The following is a 22,618-nucleotide window of genomic DNA, read 5'->3' as shown; positions in this document are numbered from 1 at the left end:
CCTCTTCCCTTAAAATGATGGTGGTAGTGGTATGAGATGGCTTCCTAATTATTTTCCATTACTAATTCAGTTTCCGTAAGCATCAAGTTACCCACAACCCAAACATATGCTATAAAATGTGTTTTTATTTCTCATAGAACATGAGCGTTCCAGGTTGCAAACATCATTAGGATTCAAGACTGCATTACAAATTATCATATCTTTAAGCAAATGAACAGATGGGTATTCCCAAACCTATAATTAGAGATTGGTTCATTAATCCTATTCTTTGCCTAAGTTACCCTTTCCTGCTTCATTTTTCACATTACAGTTAGTTACAAAACCAAGAAACAATTTGATTCGTTTGTCATTTAAAAGTTGCACTAACGTCTAATTGAAGCCCATTTTTTTAGGTCTAAATAACAGTTTAAGGGCTAAGATGCTATCTGAATCTGAAAGATTTTGCAGCAAGAGATTCCAAGGTGCAAAAAAGTCCTGTAAAAGTAGACTACAGATTTCTAGACCTCCTCAGTTCAATCCCCTCAACTGAATATTTAAACAGAGTGAACCAAACACAATCTATTGCTACAAGGCAATTCCAGAACTTATTTCCCAGAAATCTTGATATGGGAACAAGGGCAAAAAAAATCTCTTTGCTGCAGCTGCGTAAAAATTTAGATATTACCTGGTGAGAACAGGTGTCTCAACGCCTTTCTCAAAATCACTAAATTTACTGCACATGGAAAGCTGTGGGAAAAAACCCTAAATGCATTAAATAATCTATATAATGATAGTTAATAAGTAGGGGAGGGGGAACTTAAATCACTTTTTAAAAAATATTCTAGCAACACAGAAAATACATAGTCTCTTTTTCTAGGTAAGAAATTTTACACAGATGGAGAAGCCGAATAGAATGCAGGTGTCTCAGCCCTTAAAAGTTCATTCATTCAACAGGTGAAAAGTTTTTGTAGAATAAGGCTGAACCACCTTTTCATTGGCAAGCCTCTCCTCCAATCATAGCCCGTCCCCTTGACCTGCTCAGCCAATCGTACGGCTACTCGTCCCCTCCCCGTTGCCATGGCGTCCCAGTCTCTCACCAGACGTGCGCCGGCTCGTGCAACCGGTGGAAGCGAGTGGCGAAGGCCAGTGTGGTGACCGCGGCCAACAGGAGCCACCCCATGACCTGCTCGGGGATCTTTGGTTTCGATTGTGGAGTCAGCTTAGGGCATAGGCCGCCATCCCCGGCGGCAAGCTCCGGTCCTGACACTGCAGTCCCGGCAGCCTTCATCCTGCCGCGGCCCCGACGGAGGCGAAGCCCGGACTCAGCCGGGCCTACTCCCACCGCCGCCGGACTCATATTTCCTCTGTTCTGTCCAGGCCCGGAGAGAGCCCCTCTCTCCTCTCCCGCCTCAGCACGAGGCGGCCTGGGAAATGTAGTTCTCCCTTTGCTAGCTCCTCCCCCTAGCCCGATCAAAATCGATAGCGTGGGGCATTGTGGGAATAGTAGTTCTTAGCAGGCACCCCGGAAGTCTTGAGTAAGGCACGGGACACTATGGGAAAGGTAGTTTTATGTGCTGTTGTGTTAGGAAGGAGAAAATGTGAGGAAAAAGTAGAGAACTACCACTCCCAAGAGCACAAGAAAGCCCCTAAAATATAAAAGGAATTTAATCCAACCTTGTTTAAAGGGGTTGGATTAAGAAACAGATCCAGACAAGTCAAGTGGCTTGCACATGCTGTCCGGCGGGTCCCAGGCGTGAAGTTTCTTGAGCACAGAGGGTTCCAAGATGCAGGCGGGAAAGGTCTGTGCACAACTGGGAGGGCTTAAGGGAGAGGCCTAGGTGCCTGGGGCTCGGGGAAGAATGGTGGCTTCCTCTCTTCGGGCTCTCTCCCTCTCCCCACCTCCCGTCTTCCCCAGAACTAGAGCAAGCCACCAGAAAGCGCCCTTTGTCCCTCCGAAGTAGACTAGCAATTTCAACACGCTCTACGGCAGTCCCAAGTGCATCCTGGGAAATGTAGTTTCGAGGACAACAACCCTTAAAAAAACAAAACTATCTAGACTAGCTGCGAATACACGGAATCTCATCACAGCTAGCTCCCTCCGCTGGTAGGGAACATTGAGGCCCAGAAAAAGGCGATTACTTACAGGGACCAAAGAAAAGAATCAACCATAAAATCAGAACGAATTAGAATCATTTCTATAGCGCTTTACCGTTTGCAAACTCCGTGACAAACATATCATTTTATCCTTTCAAAACCTGGGAGACAGGCGGGATTATTATACCTATTTTGCAGATGAAGAAACTGAGGCACAAGAGAAGTTAATAATAGACTTGCCCACAGTCTCACAGCTAGCACAGAACAGACGCAGGATTTTAACCAAGGCGTTTCTCAAGGATTTATCCAACTGGCTGCTTCAAAACTTAATTAGGTCTCCTGACTCTCAGCCAAGGACATAGAGATATCAGTGTCTTTCCTTGCAGAGGTCTCTCCCTATTCTTTTATTTATTTAAATTTTTTTTTGACTAGGTGAGAGGCCTCCATTGCTACCTAGCCTTAATCACTTGAATGGGTGTTGCCTCAAGACCTTAGTTTAAAAAGGCCAAGCTCTCCCACTGCACCCTGGGCCATCTCCAGGCATCTTGATCCTCTGTCTGGCCCCTGGACCCAGTTTGGCTCTGGAAGGGAAAGTGAGGCAGGTGACCTTGCCAGCCCTCTCTCACGTGGCTATATTTCATTTGCACATCATGGTATCACCTCCCAGATGTCATGGGCCTCTTCAAGAAGGAAGGATAAACAATTTGCAGTGTATTTTTTTCCTGTTAGTGAGCCAGCCTCGGAACGAAGAGGACCTGGTTTCAAACTCTGACCTTAATGCATCCTGGCTGTATGGTCTTGGCCAAGGAAGCCCTGAGAAGGGGTGCTGACCTGCATGTGTAGTTTTCTGCACTGCTGAAATCACTTTCCCTGTCTCTATTCTGTCTCGACTTATCTGCTCCATTAGAATGTAAGTTCCCAGAGGACAAGACTCTCACACTTTTGTTTTTGTATTTCTGGGGCCTAGCACATAGTAGCAATAAGTGCTCTCTAAGCCCCAGTTTCTTCATCTGTAAAATGCAAATATTTCTATTACATAACACAACTTTGTTGTAAAAATGCATTATTAAAAATCAATACAAGTGAGTTATTAGATGCCATGATGTGTTACTTCATGAGAATGACTCTAATGGTGACGTTTCAGGTGGTAAAGATATTTAGGGATTGCCCCTTCAATCTCCACTCTAATAGCAAATTACAGCAAGATTGGAATGGCCTGGCTAAGTAAAAGTTACATCCCCCAAAAGAGGAGAATAGGTCCATGTGACCTAATTTGAGAAACTCAGCATTATCTCTCTCCCCCAAAATATATTTTTCATTGTCATGTGAAGTTGTACTTTAAAGCATATCCTCCAGTGATTCCTGGGAGACTCCCTACCCAAAAACATTTCCCACCCTGCACCTCAGATTTGGGCCACCATCTAATTCATTCCTTGTTGTTCCTGTTACATTTTTTAAAATAATACCTTGTGTCAGAAACTTAAATATCAGATCATGTTTGGCTTTTAAAGCCCTTCATAGAGTGCCATGGCTCCTTTCCTACCTTTCCAGTCGTCTTATACTTTTCTCCATTTACTTACTCTACTATCCAAGACCCTAACCTAACTGTTCTTCAAACAAAGCACATCTTAGCATAATGTCTGGGACATAGTGTGAGCTTAGTAAATGTTTGTTGACTTGACATAAGGGGCTCTGGTCCACTCTGAGAGTTTTTCTCAGAATTCACTGGTCACAGAATTCAGGAAAGTTGGGAAAATACAGGCCTATCTAATATACCCTTCAGGCAGTTTGGTGACTCAGGGGAGAGATTGTTGAGCCTGAATTCAGGATCCAACTTCAAATGCTATCTCTGAGTTAGTAAGTCACTAATTGCTGTTTGCTTTAATTCACTGGAGAAAGAAATGGCAAAGTACTCTGTTATCTCTGCCAAGGAAAACACGATACAGAGTCACAAAGAATCATCACTATCCCCTTCAGACCAACTCCCCATTTGCAAACATGCATTCATACTATACTAAAGTTTTATTCAAAGGAGAGTAACAGAATAGAAATCATAGAATGAAGGACCATTTATCTCAAAGTTGTATGTAAATCCCAAGGGTCACTTACAGTCAGTCACAAATATAGGAGTTCTGGCTAGTATCCTTCCCTACAGCTCCTGTCATGTCCAGCTGCTTCTGTCAGTGAAAAAGGGATTTTTTTTCTTTTTTTCCATGGCATTCCTAATGACTCTGTAGCTTGGATAGTGTCATCAATTTTTCAAGCCAGGCCAGTAAGTCTCCATAGAGTTCTAGTTACTCTAGTTCATTTCCCTGGTGCAAAATAATTGCAAAAATATTTCCTGATGCTGTCATGATTTTTTTCTTGGAGGCAATAATGGTTAAGTGATTCACCCAGGGTCACACAACTAGCAAGTGTCTGAAGCTGGATTTGAACTCAAGTCCTCCTGAGGAGTTTTTGGTACCCTCCCCCCTAGTCTTCTAATCTAATCAACCAGTTGATAAATCAGCATTTATTAAATTGGTTCTGTGTACCAGGGACCATTTTTGTTCTCTCCACACAAACTCCTTTTACTGTTACAGACTGCACATATCCTATTTCCCTCAGTTGCTCCAAAGAAAATCAGAAGGGGAGGAGGCAAATATTCCAGAATTCCCTTATATACAGTCATTGTTTCTTTCCTAGGATTTAGTTTTAAAATATAAATGATCTAACAATGGAGAGAATTTATCTGATCGTTTAGAAGTCAAAAAGGACTGGGGATCTGGGAGAAAAGATACTGAAAGGCCATAATGAGGAAGGGGATACTAAAAAGACCCGTTGCTTCATAGTTGTGCCTTCAGCTGACTCACTTTGTGCAGGAAATGGATTCAGCAATCCAATGAGAATGTTGGGAAAAGGAAACCCCTCTAAAGCTGAGACCTTGGATGTCCTTCTTTCCCAGACCCAAAGGCCAACCACAGCATGGTCCCCATTGGCTCCTGCACCCCCCACCCTCTTATTAGCTCCTCCCTTCACCAAGCAAATTTTGAGGGAAATTCCTCTGTTCAAGGGTCACTGGAACAGAATGGCAGTTCCTGAGAAGGTAAGGTCCCAGCAAGATACAGGCCCTTTGGTTCTCAGCAAAGACAATCTTTACTCTCTTCAGAAACATATTGCTTCCTCTTCCCTCTCTACCCCAAAATAGAGTGGATTGATTTCACTGATGTCACAGTCCCCAAAAGGAGGAAACAGACCCTTGGGGCCTAATCGGAGGAACGCTGTAGCCAATACCTCTTCCCCAAAATATCTCCTTTATTGCTTTCTGAAGTTCTCAGCAGCAAATCCACCAAAGATCTCCGGAGACTTTCCCGACCCTAAAATATCTCCCCCCTGCAGTCTCAAACTGGACCATTACTAAATTCATTTTTTTGAATTCTACTTACTCTATTTCATTTTGTATGTGTGTATGTGTGTTACTTTATTTCTTATTTCTGTAGTACTTGAAGATTTACAAATTGCTTTCCATAGATTATCCCCTAGAACCTCTTTGTTTCCATTTTACAGTTAAGGGAGTGGGAAGGAATGAAATAATTTTCAAATGGTCACCCACAGCTAGTAAGAGTGGAGGAAGGAAAGGAACAATGATCATATGTAAGTGAGTCCTGGGATATTTGCCTCCTCTCCTGATTCTCTTTGGAATAACTGAGGAAAATAAGGATATAAGTGGGGCCTTTAACCGCGAGTTTGTGTGGAGGGAACAAAGAATGGTATCTGGTACACAAGACCAATTTAATAAATGCTGATTTATCAACTGATTGATTAGACGACTGGGGGACAGTTAGAAAGTATAGTGGGTAAAATCCTGGAGTCAGGAGGACCTGAGTTTAAAAAAAAAAAAAAAAAAAAAAGACTTTTTTTTTCCATATTATCTTGTGTTAGAAACTTGACAAATATCAAGTCATCTGTTTGGCTGTTAAAGCCCTAGATAAAATGCCAATGGCTCCTTTCCTTGCCTTTCTAATTTTCTTATATTTTTCTCCATTTACTTAGTCCCCATTTTACTCCTTTTGTCATCTGTCTTAAAGATCTGAGTGTGCTTTAGGAAGCTGTCTTTACTCCGCTAAGATTTTCAATGACCTCTCTCAAAGCAGTACAGTTCTCCTGTTCTTTAGACCCACTCCCTACTTGGAGAGGAAGCAAGCTGACTCTGCTCAACCCAGAAAGAGCTGTGTGACAAAGACCAGAAAGCCCCAATTAAACTTCTCCACCTTTCTCTTCTCAGCCGGTCCTCTATTCTTATTTCCGAAGCTCTTGTTCCTGGAGAGTTCGAATAGGTAAGATTGATCTCTGCCCCTTCCCATATTCCTGGAGAAACTACAAATGGGGAGGGAGAGTAAATGAGGGGAATCTGGCAAAGGAGAGGAAGACAGGTTTTGCAAGAGTTAATGTCGAAGAATGAGCCATGCACACATTTTCAAAAATAAAAAGCTTTAATAAAAAATTAAATTAAATTTTTAAAAAAGAGAGAAAGATAAGAGTTCAAATGCACTGCTTTGGGGCAAAGGCAACAGCCCAGCTCTCCTAGAACCCCTTCAATCTGCCAATCCTTAGATGGGTTCCCACAGAAAACCAGAAAGGGGGTGGGGGTTGGGGTGGGAGTGGGGATGGGGAAAAGAAGGCATTCTCTTTCTGTAATAATTGATTCTTCTCCTCATCCTCCTCTCCAGAGCCCCTTAGTAATGTTACACCGATTCTAGGAGAACTAGCCATCCTACCAGCTCCATCCTTGCTGGGGGCTAGGAAAAGAGCCTGGCTTTTATCATTATTGCTTTCCTTGCCTGGCTCTTATCTTATTTGATTTTGCTAACTAATCAAACTAGGCAGGTCAATGTCCTGCAGAGAGAGCTCTTTATATTCCCTCAGAGCCTGTTGAAAAAAAAAAAAAGAGTGAGTCCAGTAAAAGGAGCCACTATTAAACTGTGAACTGGGGGTGGGAGCAAGGACAAAGATGGGGACCAGGGAGAGCTGAGTAGTGCACTGGGCTGAGCTAGCCAGACATTACTTCAGTATTTTATTGTCTCCTTGTGCCATGTTGTCTTCTGCTGGGCTTAAAGCCAGGAGGGGCTGTGTTCTCATCTCATTTCTCACACTTACTAACTGTGGGTGACCATTCGCAAATTATTTCATCCCTTCCCATTACCTTATCTGTAAAATGGGTTTAAAGAGGTTCTAGGAGATAATTTATGGAAAGAAATTTGTAAATCTTCAAGTACTATTTGACACTAAAGCAGTACACACATAGCCCCCCACCGCCCCCCCCAATAAAGAGCAGCCCAATAACAACTTTTTAAGCCTAATAGCAACCCCCTTCTGTTTTATAGGTAGAATCTAGGAATTATGAAATCTTAGAAGTCCAGCTCCCCTCTTTATTCAGCATTCTCTTTTGCAACATCCCTGTTGGGTGTTACACCAGCTTTGCTTAAACATTACCAGTATCAGGGAGTTCATTGTTTCAGAAGAAAGACTTTTATTTTTCCAAATAATCACTTTTAAGTGATAAGAAGTTTTTCCTTATTCTAAATGGAAATCATTTTCCCTGGAACTTTCCACTCCCTGGCCCTGAGGGAAACCAGGAGTCCTTATATGGAGATGGCTGCAGGCCACATGTTGACTTAGTTTTAAAATGTAATACCATCTACATTGTATTTTTATTTATTTGGTTAAACATTTCCCAGTTATATTTTAATCTGGCTTGGGTCAAACAGAGGCCTGTGTTTGACACCTCTACTCTAGAATAGGAGTTCTTAATCTTTATAGTGTCATGGATCTCTTTGGCAGTCAGGTGAAACCTATGGACCTCTTTAAAGAATAAATGCATGTTTTTTAAATGCATAAAATACTTAGAAATGAAAAGTAAGTTATATAGTTTTTTTTAAAATTTTTTACAAGTTCCTGACCCCAGGTTAAGAACCCTGCTCCAAAATAATACAGAATAGCTTTCATTTCTCTTCCACATAACAACCCTTCAGATCTTTGAAGAATAATAATCAAGGGAATTGTGGGTTATGGGTTTCCCAATCCCACCAGTTCTTTAAAAAAAAAAAAATTCAAAAAGAAATTATATGCCATATTTAGAACTAATCCACAGGACAAAAAAGAGCAAACTCTGACAAGATAAATTAATACCAGAGAAAATTAATCCTTAAATGCAGAGGCATTCTGGGCAGAGACAAACAGATCACAGTGTCTGGTACATGTTAGACTAATTGACTGATAAGCCTTTGTACCTCAGACCCATATCTGAGTCCTCCCTCATCTATTGCAGAGATTTTGCTGGTGCTTCACACCCTGCCCTACCTTTACTCTGAAACAAACAGAATTGGATTCTTCATCAGTGAGGGGAGTTTGTGCTGATTTGGGGAGTTCTTATACCCCTAGACCCAGGAGAATGCAAAGATTCTGTGTGGAACACTTTCCCACCCTTGCCCAACCCTGAAAAAAGTGACAGATGCTAATTCAGTTCAGCCAAAAAAGGAAAGGAGAAAGGGAGTCTGTCATAAGTGGTTGTCATGAATTTCTTTCTCCCCTGAAAGAAAGGAAACTAAAACCCAAGTAGGGCCAGTCTTTCCCATTAGATACTACCTAGGGCAGGGGCTACAGCCAATGAACGGTAAATCTTTTAATGCAGGAAGAAGGATGCAACTTTGCAACTCAACCATCACAACATAATCACTCAAGTAAAAAGGGAACCAGTCAGAAAGTGAGTGATGGGGAAAGATAAGGAAGGGGGGAAAGGCTGAAACACCAAAGATTTCAAGAGATAAATCAACACAGAGCAACCTTAATCCAAAGGGAAACAATGAATACTAAATCTTCAAAGATAATACAAAGAAAACTTGACAAATATTACCCCCAAAAAATCCCTAATGCCTAATGAAACACAGAATCCTATACAATTTCAAGAGGGCATGGAACTACAATAAGAAACTCCAGCATAGTTCTAAAGAAAAATGAGAAGAAATTAAAAATATTTTGGAAGTTACAGTTCTCAATTCAGCAATTAAAAAAAATTCAGTTAGCAGATTAGAAAAAAACTGAATCCAATTCCTAATCCTGCAACTACTGACTTCAGCTTAATATGCCAGTGGTTCAGAATTTAATTAATCTTCTGAGACATCAATGAACCTTTTGGGACACATGTGGAAACGATAAATATTAATCTCCCCCTCCCAGTTTCCCTCAACCAACCATCCTACCACAATTACATTCCCATATACTCAAAACATCGATATTCCATTTCCCAAACCCTTGTCAGCCATCCTCTTTTCTTTCTATTTAAGATGAGGTGTTCAGCATTCTCATTCTCAAAAATAGGCAAAAGCAGGAAACACAATTTGCTGGATACAATAAAAACATCTCAAGCTATTTGGGAGACTTTACTAGGATAGACTAGTGAGAAAATGGGTAGAATTTCCCCTGATGACTAGTTTTTTTTTTTTCCTTTTAATATTGATTTATGGGTTCTGAGCAGATTACCCTACTCAGAGAAAGACTTTGAGAAATACTACATTCTAAAATGAGATGAAATACTGCCATTTTAAAAGCACCTTCCCTAGAGTGGTTGGTAACACTTTAAGCTGCTTTAGAAAGCAACAGGTTTATAGTTAAAAGAATTAAGTTTAAATGTCTATATCAAATAGGGAAATCACTTTAACCCCTTGGGGCTTCAATTTCCTCATCTGTCAGATGAAGAGGACTAGGCTAGATGGTAGCCTGATCCCTTCCAATTCTATGAATCTATACAATACTCAGTTTCCTCTTTGTTGCTGAGGGGATGAAAAAAGAGGGATCATTTGTTCTCTTGATTATTGGTGCTCTAGTTAGCTTCCTCCCTGTTATCCCCAGTTATTCCTCCTACCCTGGAAGGCTTAGGATTCCAGGATTTAGATTCCTTGCTAGGAAACAACCATACCCATCCCCTTCATTCAGCACATACTTTTTGGGCACCTAATTCAGGCCAGAGCTTTTTAAATTTTTCCATTCACAACTCCTTTTCAACTGAGAAGTTTTTACTTAACCGCAGGGATATAGGTATATAAAATAGGTATTCAATCAAACATTTATTGATAATAACTCACAATTTTGGTACCTCCACATTCAGATCATCCTATATAGGGTTATGTGAACCATAGTTTAAGAAGCTGAATTCTAGGCAATTCACTATTCCAAGCCAAATGAAAAGATGGACAAGAATGAATAAAACAAATTATTGTCCTTGCCTTCAGGGAGGTTATGATCTAGGGAGAAGTAAGAGATGCAAATAGAGCTGCCATATAGTGTTGCACAAAATAAATTCTGAGTGAATGGTTATAAAAACAGCTAATATTCATGTGGGATACAAGCCTGATAATGGAGGCAGCATTGAGCATTGGGTTTGGAATCAGATGGATTTAAGTTCAAATCCAGCCTCACACACTTAGTAACTGTGTGACTGGAAGTCACTTAACTCTCTATTGGAGAGGGAAATAGCAAGCCACTTTAGTATCTTTGCCAAGAAGACCTCATGGACAATTTTGGCATGCTATGGTCCACAACTCTATGACAACATTTATATAGCACTTGAAGGTTTGCAAAATACTGCAAAAAAACATTATCTTTTATTCTCATAACAGTCCTAGGAGATTGATGCTATTATTATCCCAATTTTACAGATAAGGCAATTGAGGATAATTGATTTGCCCAGGGTCACTCAGGTAATATCTGAGATGAGATTATAAATTTAGGTCTTCCTGACTCCAGGTCCAGTACTCTTATGCACTTTGTGGCACTGGTCTGAACAATAAATAACTTAATCGAAAGGAGAGAGAGAGAGAGGACTTTGTGCTGTGGTGAGCTTGAAGGTAATAGACCTAATCCCTTAAGGGAGAAACTCTAGAAAAATCTGCAGGAGTCTCTTTCCTAGTCATCACAAGGCTGCTTTCTCTTTGTATGTATCTTGTTTTCTCATCTGCAGCTCTGGCTCTCAAGGGGATTGACTACGATATCCTTCCCATTAGCCTCATAAAAGATGGGGGGCAGCAGGTAAGAAAGAGTACAATAACATGGAATTGTATGAAGTGCTGAGATTTAAAAATTTTTTTCAATAGTTTTATTTGTCAAATACATGTAAAGATAGTTTCGTTTTTGTAAGACTTTGTGTTTCAAATTTTTCTCCTTCCCTCTCTTCCCTTCCCTTCCCCCAAGACAGCAAGTAATCTGATCTAGGTTAAATATATGTAGTTCTTCTAAACATATTTCCATTTTTGTCATGTTGTGCAAGAAAAATCAGACCAAAAGGGAAAAAATCATGAAAAAGAAAACAACAAAAAAGTGAAAATATCATGCTTTGATCCACATTCAGTCTCCATAGTACTCTTTCTGGATGCAGATGGCATTTCCCAAGTCTATTGGAATTGCCTTGAATCACTACATTTTTGAGATTTTTGAAGGAAATGAAATAGGGTTTTTGTCAGGGGGAGATTCTCAAAGAAGGCATTGAGTTTTGAGCTAGACTTTGAAGGATGAGTCAGATTTAACTGGACAGAGATAGTAGGGAATGCTCACACAAGGCAGAGATAAGAAAATATAGGGCATGTTTAGGAAATGGGGAGTAATCTAGTTTGTCTATAGGATCCAACATCAACTGAGATCATCAGTAATAATAACAGCAAATAAATAAAAACAACAGGTTTTGAAAGTGCTCTACAGATATTTTAACTTCACAATAGCCTTATTTGTGGCCCAGGATTGGGGCCACAAATATCAAATATCTACCTCCAGATCAAAAAGGGAGAGAGAATTCTTTCACTAGCTGGACTGTGCCAAGGGGAATAGGGTGAGGGAAGCGGAAAGTATATGCCAGATTGTGGAAAACGTTGAATGACAGATTAATGAGTTTGGCTTTTATTTGGTAGAAAGGCCGACCAGACCAGGATTCAGAGCTATGTCCCTCTCCACCAACCTGACTAAGCCAGGTTTTCCCTTTCCCTTTGGGATTTTGTCTTCACAGTTTACAAAGGAATTTAAGACGCTGAACCCTATGAGTCAAGTGCCAACCCTGAAGATTGATGGCATTATCCTTACTCAGTCAGTGAGTACTGTGTCCAGCCTGCCCAGCCCTAGTTCTGGCAGGAGCCAGTCCCCTTACTTTCTGCTCTTCTCCTCCCCCACATACACACAGGCCCAGTGAATTAGGTGTCTGAGTGAGGATTATACTGCCTTCTTTTCCCCTCCGTCAAAGACATTTGAAACTAGGCCATTTTGGCCAGAATTATGGGAAATCTTTAAGGGTTCTTTCTGCAGATACATATAGGAAGCCTATAGAGAGATAGACCAGGACCCTCTACTGTCCCAGGACTTCAAATAAACCCAGACTTGGCAGGGGAAGGAAGCAGGGAGAGGGGGATGGAGGAGAGATAGGGGACAGGCAGGAAAAGGAAAAACAGTTATCTTCACCCCCCAGGGATCAAGTCCCTTCTCCTTCCTGCCTTGTTTCTCATCCCTGCCCCTTGTGCATTGCAGCTGGCCATCATTGAGTATCTGGAAGAGACACGACCGACACCGGTCAGGCTCCTGCCGCAGGACCCCAAGAAAAGAGCCCATGTTCGCATGATCTCGGATCTCATTGCTAGTGGAATTCAGCCTCTGCAGGTACAGATCTGTAAAGACACACAGAGGCCCATGGTCCCATCATGGTACTTGCCCATGGCCCAAGGAAAGACCCAGGGCAACAGAGAGAGGAGCCCCAGATTCAAACCACCTCATGGAATCATGACATTTTTAGAGAAACGTGTGACTTTATATAATCCAATCCTGTCCAGTCCAATCCTTTATTAAACACCTGCTCTCTACAAGGCACCGTGATACACACGGAAACAAAGACCAAATTATGGGCAGTCCCTGCCCTCAAGGACCAGACATTCTGTTGTGGAGGTAAAAGATGTAAACAGATAAGTATATCCCTAGTAATTAGAAGAGAAGAAAAATTAAGGTAACATCTAGTAGAATGAAAAAGTTTGTCCATAGGAGTCAGTGCAAGCTGAGCCTTGACATCCTAGTACTTCACTTTAGTGAGCACAGGTGGGAGTGAATCACTCATTCAGTGACTGATGTGCTCCTTGATGTAGGTGATGGTGAACAGAAAATTTCAAAGTCTCCCTGACTTTTCCTTCTCCTTGCAATTGTCTCTAAGTAATTCTCAACCTAACTAGTTATTCCTGAGCTCAGAGAAGGATTACATATTACTTTATAAGCTTTTTCCCAATTATGAATTTAAGAAACATCAACTCAGTTATTTCCTTATACAAAGAAAAACAAGAGGCCTGCATATGAAGCTATGAGTCTCCATTATACACAACTTGATTATGCTGTTTATTTATTTTAAAGCTTAAAACTGTTCTAAGGCTTTTAGAACACTATTTCCAATTTAACATAGCAGTTCCAACACTACCTTGTGTGTTTCTGTCCCCTTTTGAACTTCCTTATCTCTTCTGTTTATTTTTTTAAATGATTCATTGACTCATTTTTCTCTATTTTCTTCCCTTTTTGTGTATCAGTATCATTACCCTCTCACTCACTCTCCAATTTGCCACTCCTCCAAAACAAAAGAGAAACCCTCCCTTGTAACAAAGAAGTAGAGAACTAAGTGATGCAGTGAATACAGTATTGAAGTCAGAAAGATCTGAGTTCAGATCCTGCCTCAGTCACATCTCTTTTGGGGTATAAGCCCAGTAGTGTTATTTCTGGGTCAAAGGGTCACAGTTTAGTAGCTTTAGAAATATAACACTAACTTTATTTTCAAAATGGTTGGACTTCAAAGATCCAACTGTACATTAGTCTACCTGTCTTCTCACACAACAATTATCATTTTTTTGGTCATCTTGGCTAGTCTGATGGATGTGAGGCAGAACTTAAGAGTGATTTTAATTCTAATTTCTCTATTAATGATTTGGAGTATTTTTTTTTCCGTAAGATTGCTGCTAACTTAAACTTCTCTTAAGAACAACTTGTTCATACACTTTGGCCATTTATCACCTTTTGTTCAGATTTGTATCAGTTTTCTCCATATGTTGGACATGAGAATTTTATTGGGAAAATTTGCCACAATAATTTTTTCCATTTAATTATTTACTTTCTAACTGCATTGATTTTGTTTGTGCTAAAACCTTATTTTTATGCAATTAAAATTGTTCCTCTTATCTTCTGTGATTCTCTTTATCCTTTGTTTGATCAAGAATTCTAAGCTATTTATATTAGTTAATAGCTTATTTTCTGTTCCTCTAATTGTTTTCTGATACGACTTTTATAGCTAACTCATGTATCCATTTGAAACTTACTATGGTATGTGGAATAAGAAATTGGTTTAAACCCAATTTCTGTCTATTTTCCTAGCAATTTTTGTTGACTGAGTCCTAATTTCAGTAGCTCAAAGCCTTGATCTTGTTGAAGAGTATACTACTAAATTTGTTTCTTGGTCTTCTTAGGTAATCTGCTTTGCTAATCATCATTTCTCTTTTTAATTGGCACCAAATAGTGTTGATAATTACTGCTTTGTGTTATAGTGTGAGAGCTAATAATACTTAAATTAAGCTCCTGCTTTTTCCCCACTTTTTTCATTTCTTCCCTTGATATTCTTGACTTTTTTTTTTGGTCCTCCTGATAAATTTTTTGTCTTGTTTTTATAAAAACAAACATCTGATAATTTAACTGGAATAATACTGAATCTGTAAATATGCTTAAGTAGGATATTAATATTTTTAATATAGTGGAGTGATCTAGAAGATAATCTCTCTCCAGTTATTTAGGACTATATTTTTGTAAATAGTGTTTTTCATTGTATTTGCATAATTTCTGTGTTTGTTTTTAATATTTTTATCTTGTCTTCTAGGTAGCATTTTATCAAGTAATAATGATAGTGGACATCTTTACTTTGGCCTGGTCTTATTGGAAGGGCTGCTAGAATTTCTCTATTACAAATAATGCTACCTTTTGGTTTTAGGTATTATTTATCCTCTTAAGATGCACTCCATTAATTTCTAACTTTTTTTTTTACTATTTTTAGCACAAAGAAATATTTTATTTTATCAAAAACTTTCTGATATAATCCTGTAACTTCTGTTTATTATTATTGTAATAAACCAATCCTGCCACCCTGGTATAAATCCAAACTAATCATAGCATATGATTTTTAAAAAAATTAATGTAGCCTCTTTGTTATAGCCTCTTTGCTATTATTTTGCTCAAGATTTTTTCATCAATATTAATTAGAGATATTGCTCTATTAATATTGCCCTTCTGTATTTTACTAGAAGTTTGGTAGGATCCTTTTTGCCCCCATTTTTTCAAACAATTTATGTGACATTGGAATTATCTTTTGAATATTTGATAAAATTCACTTGTTAATCCATCTAGTCCAAAGGGTTTTTTTTGAAAGTTTCTTTATAGCTTGTTAAATATCTTTTTCTGAAAGTAAGCTATTTCACTTCTCCATTTCTTGTCTATTCTGTTTTGGAATTGGACACATTCATTTAAATTATTGGTTTTGTTGGTATATTTTTAGGCAAAAATAGTTTTGAGTAATTTCCTTTATTAATTTATTGTGATTTCTTTTTTTCATTTTTTTTCTTATTGGTATTATTCCCTTGTTGAGAAAACTCCAATTGGCTAAGGATTTATTGATTGACTCTGATCTCTGGTTCTTCTACTTTTTTTTTAATCTTCCCTTTATAATTTAACTTTCTGAAGTTGAAGTTTATTTTGCTCATGTCCACTCCCTTTACAATCCTATTCTCAACTCTATCCCATTTCCCCTTTTCTTGTTCCCATTTATTTACCTATTGAATTTAATGTGTTTCTACACCATACTCAGTGTTTGTGTCCCTATTATACAGTTCAGATAAGAATTAAGTCAACATATTTACTCTCTCCCCATCCCTTCTTCCATGTTTAAATACTTTTCTCATGTACCTTATTTACCAAAAAACATATATTCCTCCTCCTTTTTCCTCATTTGTTCCCTTGTATATTCTTTATCCCCTTCCTTTTTTTTTACTTTTTAAAAACCAACAAAAAGAACATAACCACTTGAAGGCCCCATATTTTTATCATTTAACTTCTTCTGGGACCTTTGAAGACTTAGGATTCTGACAGGATACTTGTCTCTTCTCTTTTAGAACGTAGTTACTTTATCATTATTTAGCTCCTTCTAGTTACTTAAATATCTTTCTAGGCTTCTTTTAACCTTTTTGTTTCCATTTCAGAGTTTTTTCTCAGTGTTCTTTTCCTCAAAAATTCTCAGAATGTTTGTAGTCTATTAAGGGACATTTTTGCTTCTATAGGATTATCTTCAATTTTGCAGAGAAAATTTGTTGTTGTAAAATCTTTAGCTTTTACTTTTGTAATATATTCCAAGATTTTCTCTCCTTTTAAGAAGCTGTAGCCAAGTGTTGTATTCTACCTGTGGCTCCTTAGTACTTGAATGCTTTCTTTCTGGCTGCTTGCAGCATTTTTTTTCTTTGACTGGAAGTTCTCTGTTACATTGCTTTTCTCTTTGGAAGTTTAGGTTTTCCCTTTGGAAGTGATTAGTGAATGTTACTTGGTACAATAGATCTGGGCAGTCCCTTTTATTATTTCTTGAATTATGGCATCAAGGTTTTTTGTTTGGTGCTGGTTTTCAGGGAGTCTGAGTTTATAATTTATTTATGAAATTATTAAATAGGTACCGGCAGGACTAGTTCTTCAAGTACTTGCTAGTAACATGACTGGCAAGGGGAAACAGGATGACAATCACACTTTAGCCATAGAGGAATGGGAGTAAACACCACAGCAGAGGCAAGTGGCAAAAGAAATATAGAAGCAGATAGCAGGAGAAAGAATGGTGAAGGGAGCCAAGCAGAAGGGAGAGGGGATAGGAATAGAGTTGGGAGACTCAGTGTCATGGCCTTAATGGAGATGGAAGAGTGCTTGGGAGGCAGGAGTTTGAGGTCTCATTTTTACAGGGGCTTTTGAGGGAAACTGACTTTCTCTTGTCTGTGTCACCTGGAGTTAGTTCATTAACATATCCAAATCATGTCCGATTTATTAGTAAAACTTTAAAGTTAATATGTCCACCTCATCTCAAAATTATCGGCACCATTTGATGTTCTGTTGGTCTCAACTGTGGAAGTCTGGAAATACATATCAAAGAGCCCACAACCCTGACAGCAGTGTCTAGACGGCATCTGCTAATTCAGCACATTTTACCAGCATGTGAGTTTTTGTTAATTCTTTGATTTTAGGATCAGCTTGTACATGACTTCCAGATTTGCAATTTTATTTCCTACTATTGGTTACTTACAAACTTGCTTATCATACTGACTGGAAGGGAAGAGATGGTTGGGGAGACCAGAACAAGATACAATTTTAACATAGAGTTCAGTGATTCTTAAGTTTTCATGGCCATTTGTTTTATGATACATACATTGTTATTTTTTCTGTCTTTGGACTTTGTTTTAAGGTTTCTTGTCTCATGATATTATTCAGTTCTGTTTACTTCTTTCTGTTTTTCAGGGAGTCTCCTATTTGGGTGAGGTTTTCTACATTCTGCTCTAAATTATGCATGTTCCTTTCTGCCTCTTTGTCAACTCTAATATCATTTATAACTTCTTTTATTTTAATCATTCATTAATTTCTTCCAGTCTCCCTTTGTAGAACTTGTGGCTAAACATTTCCCCCTCTACTTGTAGTTTCAGACTTAATCTCTTCTCTTTTGGGCTTCACTTAACTCACAATATTTATTGTATTCAATGGGGATATTTTTCCTATTTCCTAATTTTTAGCCTCAGCTCTTGTATTGAGATTTTGTGCTCAGACCAGTCCCTTCTGGCACTGTGGATAGTTAAGCCTTTCATAGTCCTGCCTCCTCTGGAGTCTGGGTGCCACTGATGCTGATGATCTGAATGGAGTGACTGATATTAAGCTTACCTGCCTCAATGCCTGACTCTCATCAGTCTCCTATGGATTCTTCGATATCCGCCTTCTTTTTCTTGAACAGTCTTTAATTGGGAATTGTTCCATTCCTCACCTGTGGGCCCGGCAGACCTGTGGATAACATTCCACAAGCCATTTCTTTGCCCCTTCACTTTTGTGATGGTCCAGGGCTAAGATCTGGTTTCAGAGTCCTAGTTACCAGAGTTGGCTTCTGCCCTCATCTCTATATCTATATAAAGTACAAGAACAATGACTCTGTAATCTCCCAGGGTGTATGCTACTTAGTCCCTCTTCTTCCTGGCCTTCGTCCTTAGTCCATGACTAGAGCCATACCTGCAAGAACACCTAACCCTTGGCCCTTCTCCTCCCCTCCTAGTGGGCTTCTAGCTCAGGGGCTTCTAGCCTCCAGCATTTTAGGCAGTCAGAAGAAGGTCCCAGGGACCAAGCATTTTCACTCATCCCCAAAACCTTGAGAAACCAGGCTCTTCACAGAGCAGACCCTCTCACCCTTATGGGGAATTGTGGATTGCTAATGGAAGGGTTGGTGCTGAGTTGGCAGGATCAGCAAGGCTACTAAACCTGACCAATGAATTTCCTTTGGTTTATCAGAACCTCTCTGTCCTAAAGAAAGTGGGCCAAGAGACCCAGCTGGCGTGGGCACAAGCAGTCATCAACTCTGGCTTTGGAGGTGGGTTTCCATCTTTTCCTGCCCTCGTTCCAAGTCGCTGATCCTGGAATTTCAGAAAACTGGCCCTGCTCCCCCAGTGCTACTTTCATGAACTGCTACCATCACTGCCAATTTCTGTAGTGATAATGGTAGAATAGGCTGAGAGATGGAGGGACTGTGGGGCCAGTAGTTGGGAAGGAGATGGGCTGAACTAGTGACCGAATAGTTTAATGAGGACTATTAATCCCAAACCAGTGGTCAAATCTCAGACTTTTGGTGTTGGTTGGTTTTCCCTTTACTGGGCCACTTAAGTCCGTGGCTTTTCCTGAAAATTATATCCAAGAGATTGAAGTCAAAGCAAAGATTATAATAGAAGAGTATTATCTTGTGCTTTACTCATTGCAAGTGGGAAAAATAGGAAACATCTTCCCTCTGATTTGTTCTGAAATCTCCAGTATCTTCTCCCTTACCTTTCCTCCAACAAGCAGGTTCAAGCTTACCTACCTACCCCAAAAATCCCATCTCAGGCATAGATGCATCCCCATTTTGCAGAAGAAGCTGAGACCTAAGGGTAATGATGTCAAGCTTCCTTCTTCATTCTGTACATGAAATAAGGGCCAGAGTCCTTATTTTTATTTTCTTCTTTTCACAGCTCTAGAACATGTTCTGCAGAGTACAGCAGGGAAATACTGTGTGGGAAATGAGGTAGGGACCATCATTCTTCGTTGCTACAACTAAATGGACTTCATGGAAGAATTAGCCAAGCCAATCAATGCTGAAAGCAAGAGGCACTTTATTGGCATTTTTAGAGAAAAGCCTAAAAGGGAAGGCTGTTGGTTTAACTGGTGACACCAAAAGTGGGAAGTGCAGGGCAAGGATGAGGGAAGGATACTGGCGAAGTCAAGTTAGCTCCTCACAATTCATGTGAGACTAACATCTTCAAATGGGGTAGCCAGTCAAGCTTCCTAACTCTGCTGTTGAGACCAGTGTCTTCAAAGCAGGACAGTGGCAAGTAAAGAATCCCAACTAGAGATGTCAGTAAAAAGCCCTTGATTTATTAAACCTTGGTGGCTACTATAGACAGAAGCTTTGGGGCAAGGAATGGGATTTTTCAGGCTTGAGAGGGAAAGAATACAATGCAGGATTACTTTACTAAGGTTGCCAGAGATAGTCAGAACCCATTTGGTATGTGGTCAAGGATCCTGAACTGGGACCAAATCTGACCTTTCTCTGCAGATCTCCATGGCTGACTTATGCCTAGTACCTCAGGTGGCCAATGCTGAGAGGTAAGTGAGAACCCTTTCCTCTCTCTCACATATCATATAGCAGTGGTTCTCAAAGTGTGGATTTGAAACCCTTTTAGAGGTTCTACAAATTGAAAATTAGTTGTTATTTCTAATATGGTAAATGCCATAAATGTAACCAACATAAACAAAAACTCTTTGGACAGATTCTCATTAATTTGTAATAGTATAAAGATACTGAGAACAAAAGTTGGGGAACCACTGCCATAGAGATCTTTCTCCATACATAAGCAACTACCTTTCCCCCACTAGAACCCCCTCCTCTCTTTTGTATAAGTCACACTGGTAGCATCTCAGTTTATCTATTTCCATAATGGAACTCTACTTTCCCTTACCTGAGAGATCCAATGAAATGATCTCCCAATCACTGCAGAGTAACCCAGCCCTTGGCTTCTGCTTATGGGAAAATGAGGGTGCCCTCAACCTAACCTTCTGGAAGGCATCCCAACAGGAAAACCCACCAGCAGGTATTTGTAGACTTTCTACAGGTGTTCATTATCAGCAAAGAGCCCCTTAATTATCTCCAGAAAATAGATAGACCAAGGCCCCCATGCATTCTTCCAGCCCTATGCATTCCCCTCCTGTTACCCCAATACAGCCAGAAGCAATTGAGCTTCAGTTATATGCAGGGCTCCATTAGAGCAGAGCAGGAGGTGGGGGGAAGGATTTTTTTTTTCTGCCAAAGGCATTTAGATATTTATATCATTCATCTCAATGAATGATATAAGCAGTGGGAGGCAGTTGTCCCTAGTTTTCCATCCTTCATCTCCCATGGTTGCTGTGGCAAATTATTCCAGAAGTTAGATGTTCCCCACTCCTGACCTAAAGGAATACTAGAGAGTTCCTGATCCCAAGGATCTTAGGTTTTATCTAGAGCAGTGGTTCTAAACCTTTTTTGTATTGTGGCAAATCAATGAAGTCAATGAAGCTCCTCAGCATAATTTTTAAATGCATAAAATGACAAGAAAAGCCAATTATATCAAAATAAATTTATTTTTAAAAAAAAGTCAAGTTCATTGCCCCAGGTTAAGAACCCCTAGTAAAAAGGCAAGATATCAAAAGATAACTCATAAAACCAGGCAGGATGGACCAAATGACACTGCACTGATTCCCTATTGCCTTTGCAATTTCTACTTCTGTTTTTTTTATTGTTTTTTAGTCATTTTCAGTCATGTCCAACTCTTCATGACCCCATTTGGGTTTTCTTTTCAAAGATACTAGAGTGATTTGCCATTTCCTTCTCCAGTTCATTTTACAGGTGAAGAAACAGGCAAATAGGGTAAAGTGACAAGTTTCCAGGGTTATATATATGGCTAGTAAGGGTCTGAGGCTGGATTTGAACTCATGAAGATGAGTCTTTCTGGCACTTTATCAATTGCATTATCCAGCTGCTTTCTTTTTACCTCATAGCAACTTCCCTCCTTAGTTAAATGAATATCCAAACTGGCCTCTCCATGCTTCTCAGGTTCACTGTTTCCTTGCTGAAAGCCCGGCCTCTGCTCAATGACTTACGTTCATATTGCAGGTTTAAGGTGGACCTTTCCTCATACCCCACCATCAACCGCATCAACAAGACCTTGCTTACCATGGAGGCTTTCCAAGTGAGCCACCCTTCCCGGCAGCCTGACACCCCTCCAGAATTTCAGGCCTAAATCCCGGCATTTTCATATTAGGGACAACTGAGATGTGAGCTGCAATCATATTGTCTTCCACATCAATGATACTTCTGATTTTGTAACCAATCATGTTGTTCTCCCCATCTGTGATTCTGCCATCTATTTTTTTTTTTGGATGCTCCCTCTTTTGTCAGGAAAAATCACCTGTCTGTCCTCATTCAGAGTTTTATGGCTTGCAGAGGAGCTAGCCTTACCAATAAATTAAATGTCCTCCGAGCTTTTTGCCTCAGTATAGCTTAATTTCAATCAGAACAACCAGAAGTAGGAGACTGGAACAGAGAACTTAGTAAATCTCAAGAACCTACCATCTGGAATACTACCTCATGGGTAAATTGGAAATTGGTAGAGCCCGTAATATGCTTTAACAACTGACTCTCTAAGGGGAAAATGTAAGCACAACACATTTAGACTTAATTTGCATCATTAGCAATTTCTCTATCACTGAAGTCTAGGCAATCAACAAAATGAAAAACAAACCCTTGATTCCTAAGCATTTGCTGATTTCTGAGGCATGCATGTTCACACTAAAAAATTCACAATTATATCTCCCAGTTGGAGTTCTAAGTACACCCTTTAATAGAGGCTACGCTTATAAAAGAGGGATGAGATTCTAGTATCTATCTGCATTTCTGATTTGCAAGAGTGGGGGAGAAGACCCTGGTAAAACCTAACTGAAAACCCTAGGAGCAAACTAGTAATCTCACTGTACCCTCACACATGTGAGCATACATGGCCCTTGCTCATTGCTTCAAAGCCCTTGTTACAAGTTCTTCTAGCACAGCTCCAGTCCCTACCACCTGATATCAGTCATACCACCATGATGAGAAATTTCAAGTCTGGAATATCCAACACCATCCCTGGTTTATGATTCTCCCCTTAGTCCCAGCAGCCCTTTTTTCTTTTAGCAGGAA

At 39.7% G+C, this 22,618-nt stretch overlaps 2 protein-coding genes across 4 annotated transcripts in view; one reads left to right on the top strand and one right to left on the bottom strand.

Moving 5' to 3' along the window:
- Positions 1 to 1,574, bottom strand: part of POMT2 (protein O-mannosyltransferase 2) — a 43,062-nt gene extending 41,488 nt beyond the window's left edge. For both annotated transcript variants that reach the window (XM_031952447.1, XM_031952448.1), the window contains exon 1: positions 1,077 to 1,574. In XM_031952447.1, the coding sequence (XP_031808307.1) occupies positions 1,077 to 1,336 (260 nt within the window). In that variant the 5' untranslated portion in view covers positions 1,337 to 1,574. The remainder of the gene's footprint in view (positions 1 to 1,076) is intronic.
- An 86-nt stretch (positions 1,575 to 1,660) lies between these two features.
- Positions 1,661 to 21,924, top strand: GSTZ1 (glutathione S-transferase zeta 1). Of its 2 annotated transcripts, none has more exons than XM_003756209.4 (9): positions 1,661 to 1,778; positions 6,338 to 6,389; positions 11,069 to 11,136; positions 12,104 to 12,184; positions 12,616 to 12,744; positions 18,670 to 18,748; positions 19,380 to 19,432; positions 19,964 to 20,013; positions 21,557 to 21,924. In XM_003756209.4, the coding sequence occupies exons 1-9, from the start codon at positions 1,764 to 1,766 to the stop codon at positions 21,681 to 21,683; spliced, it is 654 nt and encodes a 217-aa protein (XP_003756257.1). In that variant the 5' UTR covers positions 1,661 to 1,763; the 3' UTR covers positions 21,684 to 21,924. The 2 variants fall into 2 exon arrangements, with proteins under 2 accessions (XP_003756257.1, XP_012403202.1); XM_012547748.3 differs by lacking the exon at positions 1,661 to 1,778 and adding an exon at positions 5,063 to 5,158.
- Positions 21,925 to 22,618: the final 694 nt, after the last annotated feature.

This window comes from Sarcophilus harrisii, chromosome 2 (assembly GCF_902635505.1).
Source record: "Sarcophilus harrisii chromosome 2, mSarHar1.11, whole genome shotgun sequence".
Classification (NCBI taxonomy): Eukaryota; Metazoa; Chordata; class Mammalia; order Dasyuromorphia; family Dasyuridae; genus Sarcophilus; species Sarcophilus harrisii.
Note: the sequence above shows the minus strand (reverse complement) of the source record. Positions and strands in the feature narration are given on the sequence as shown.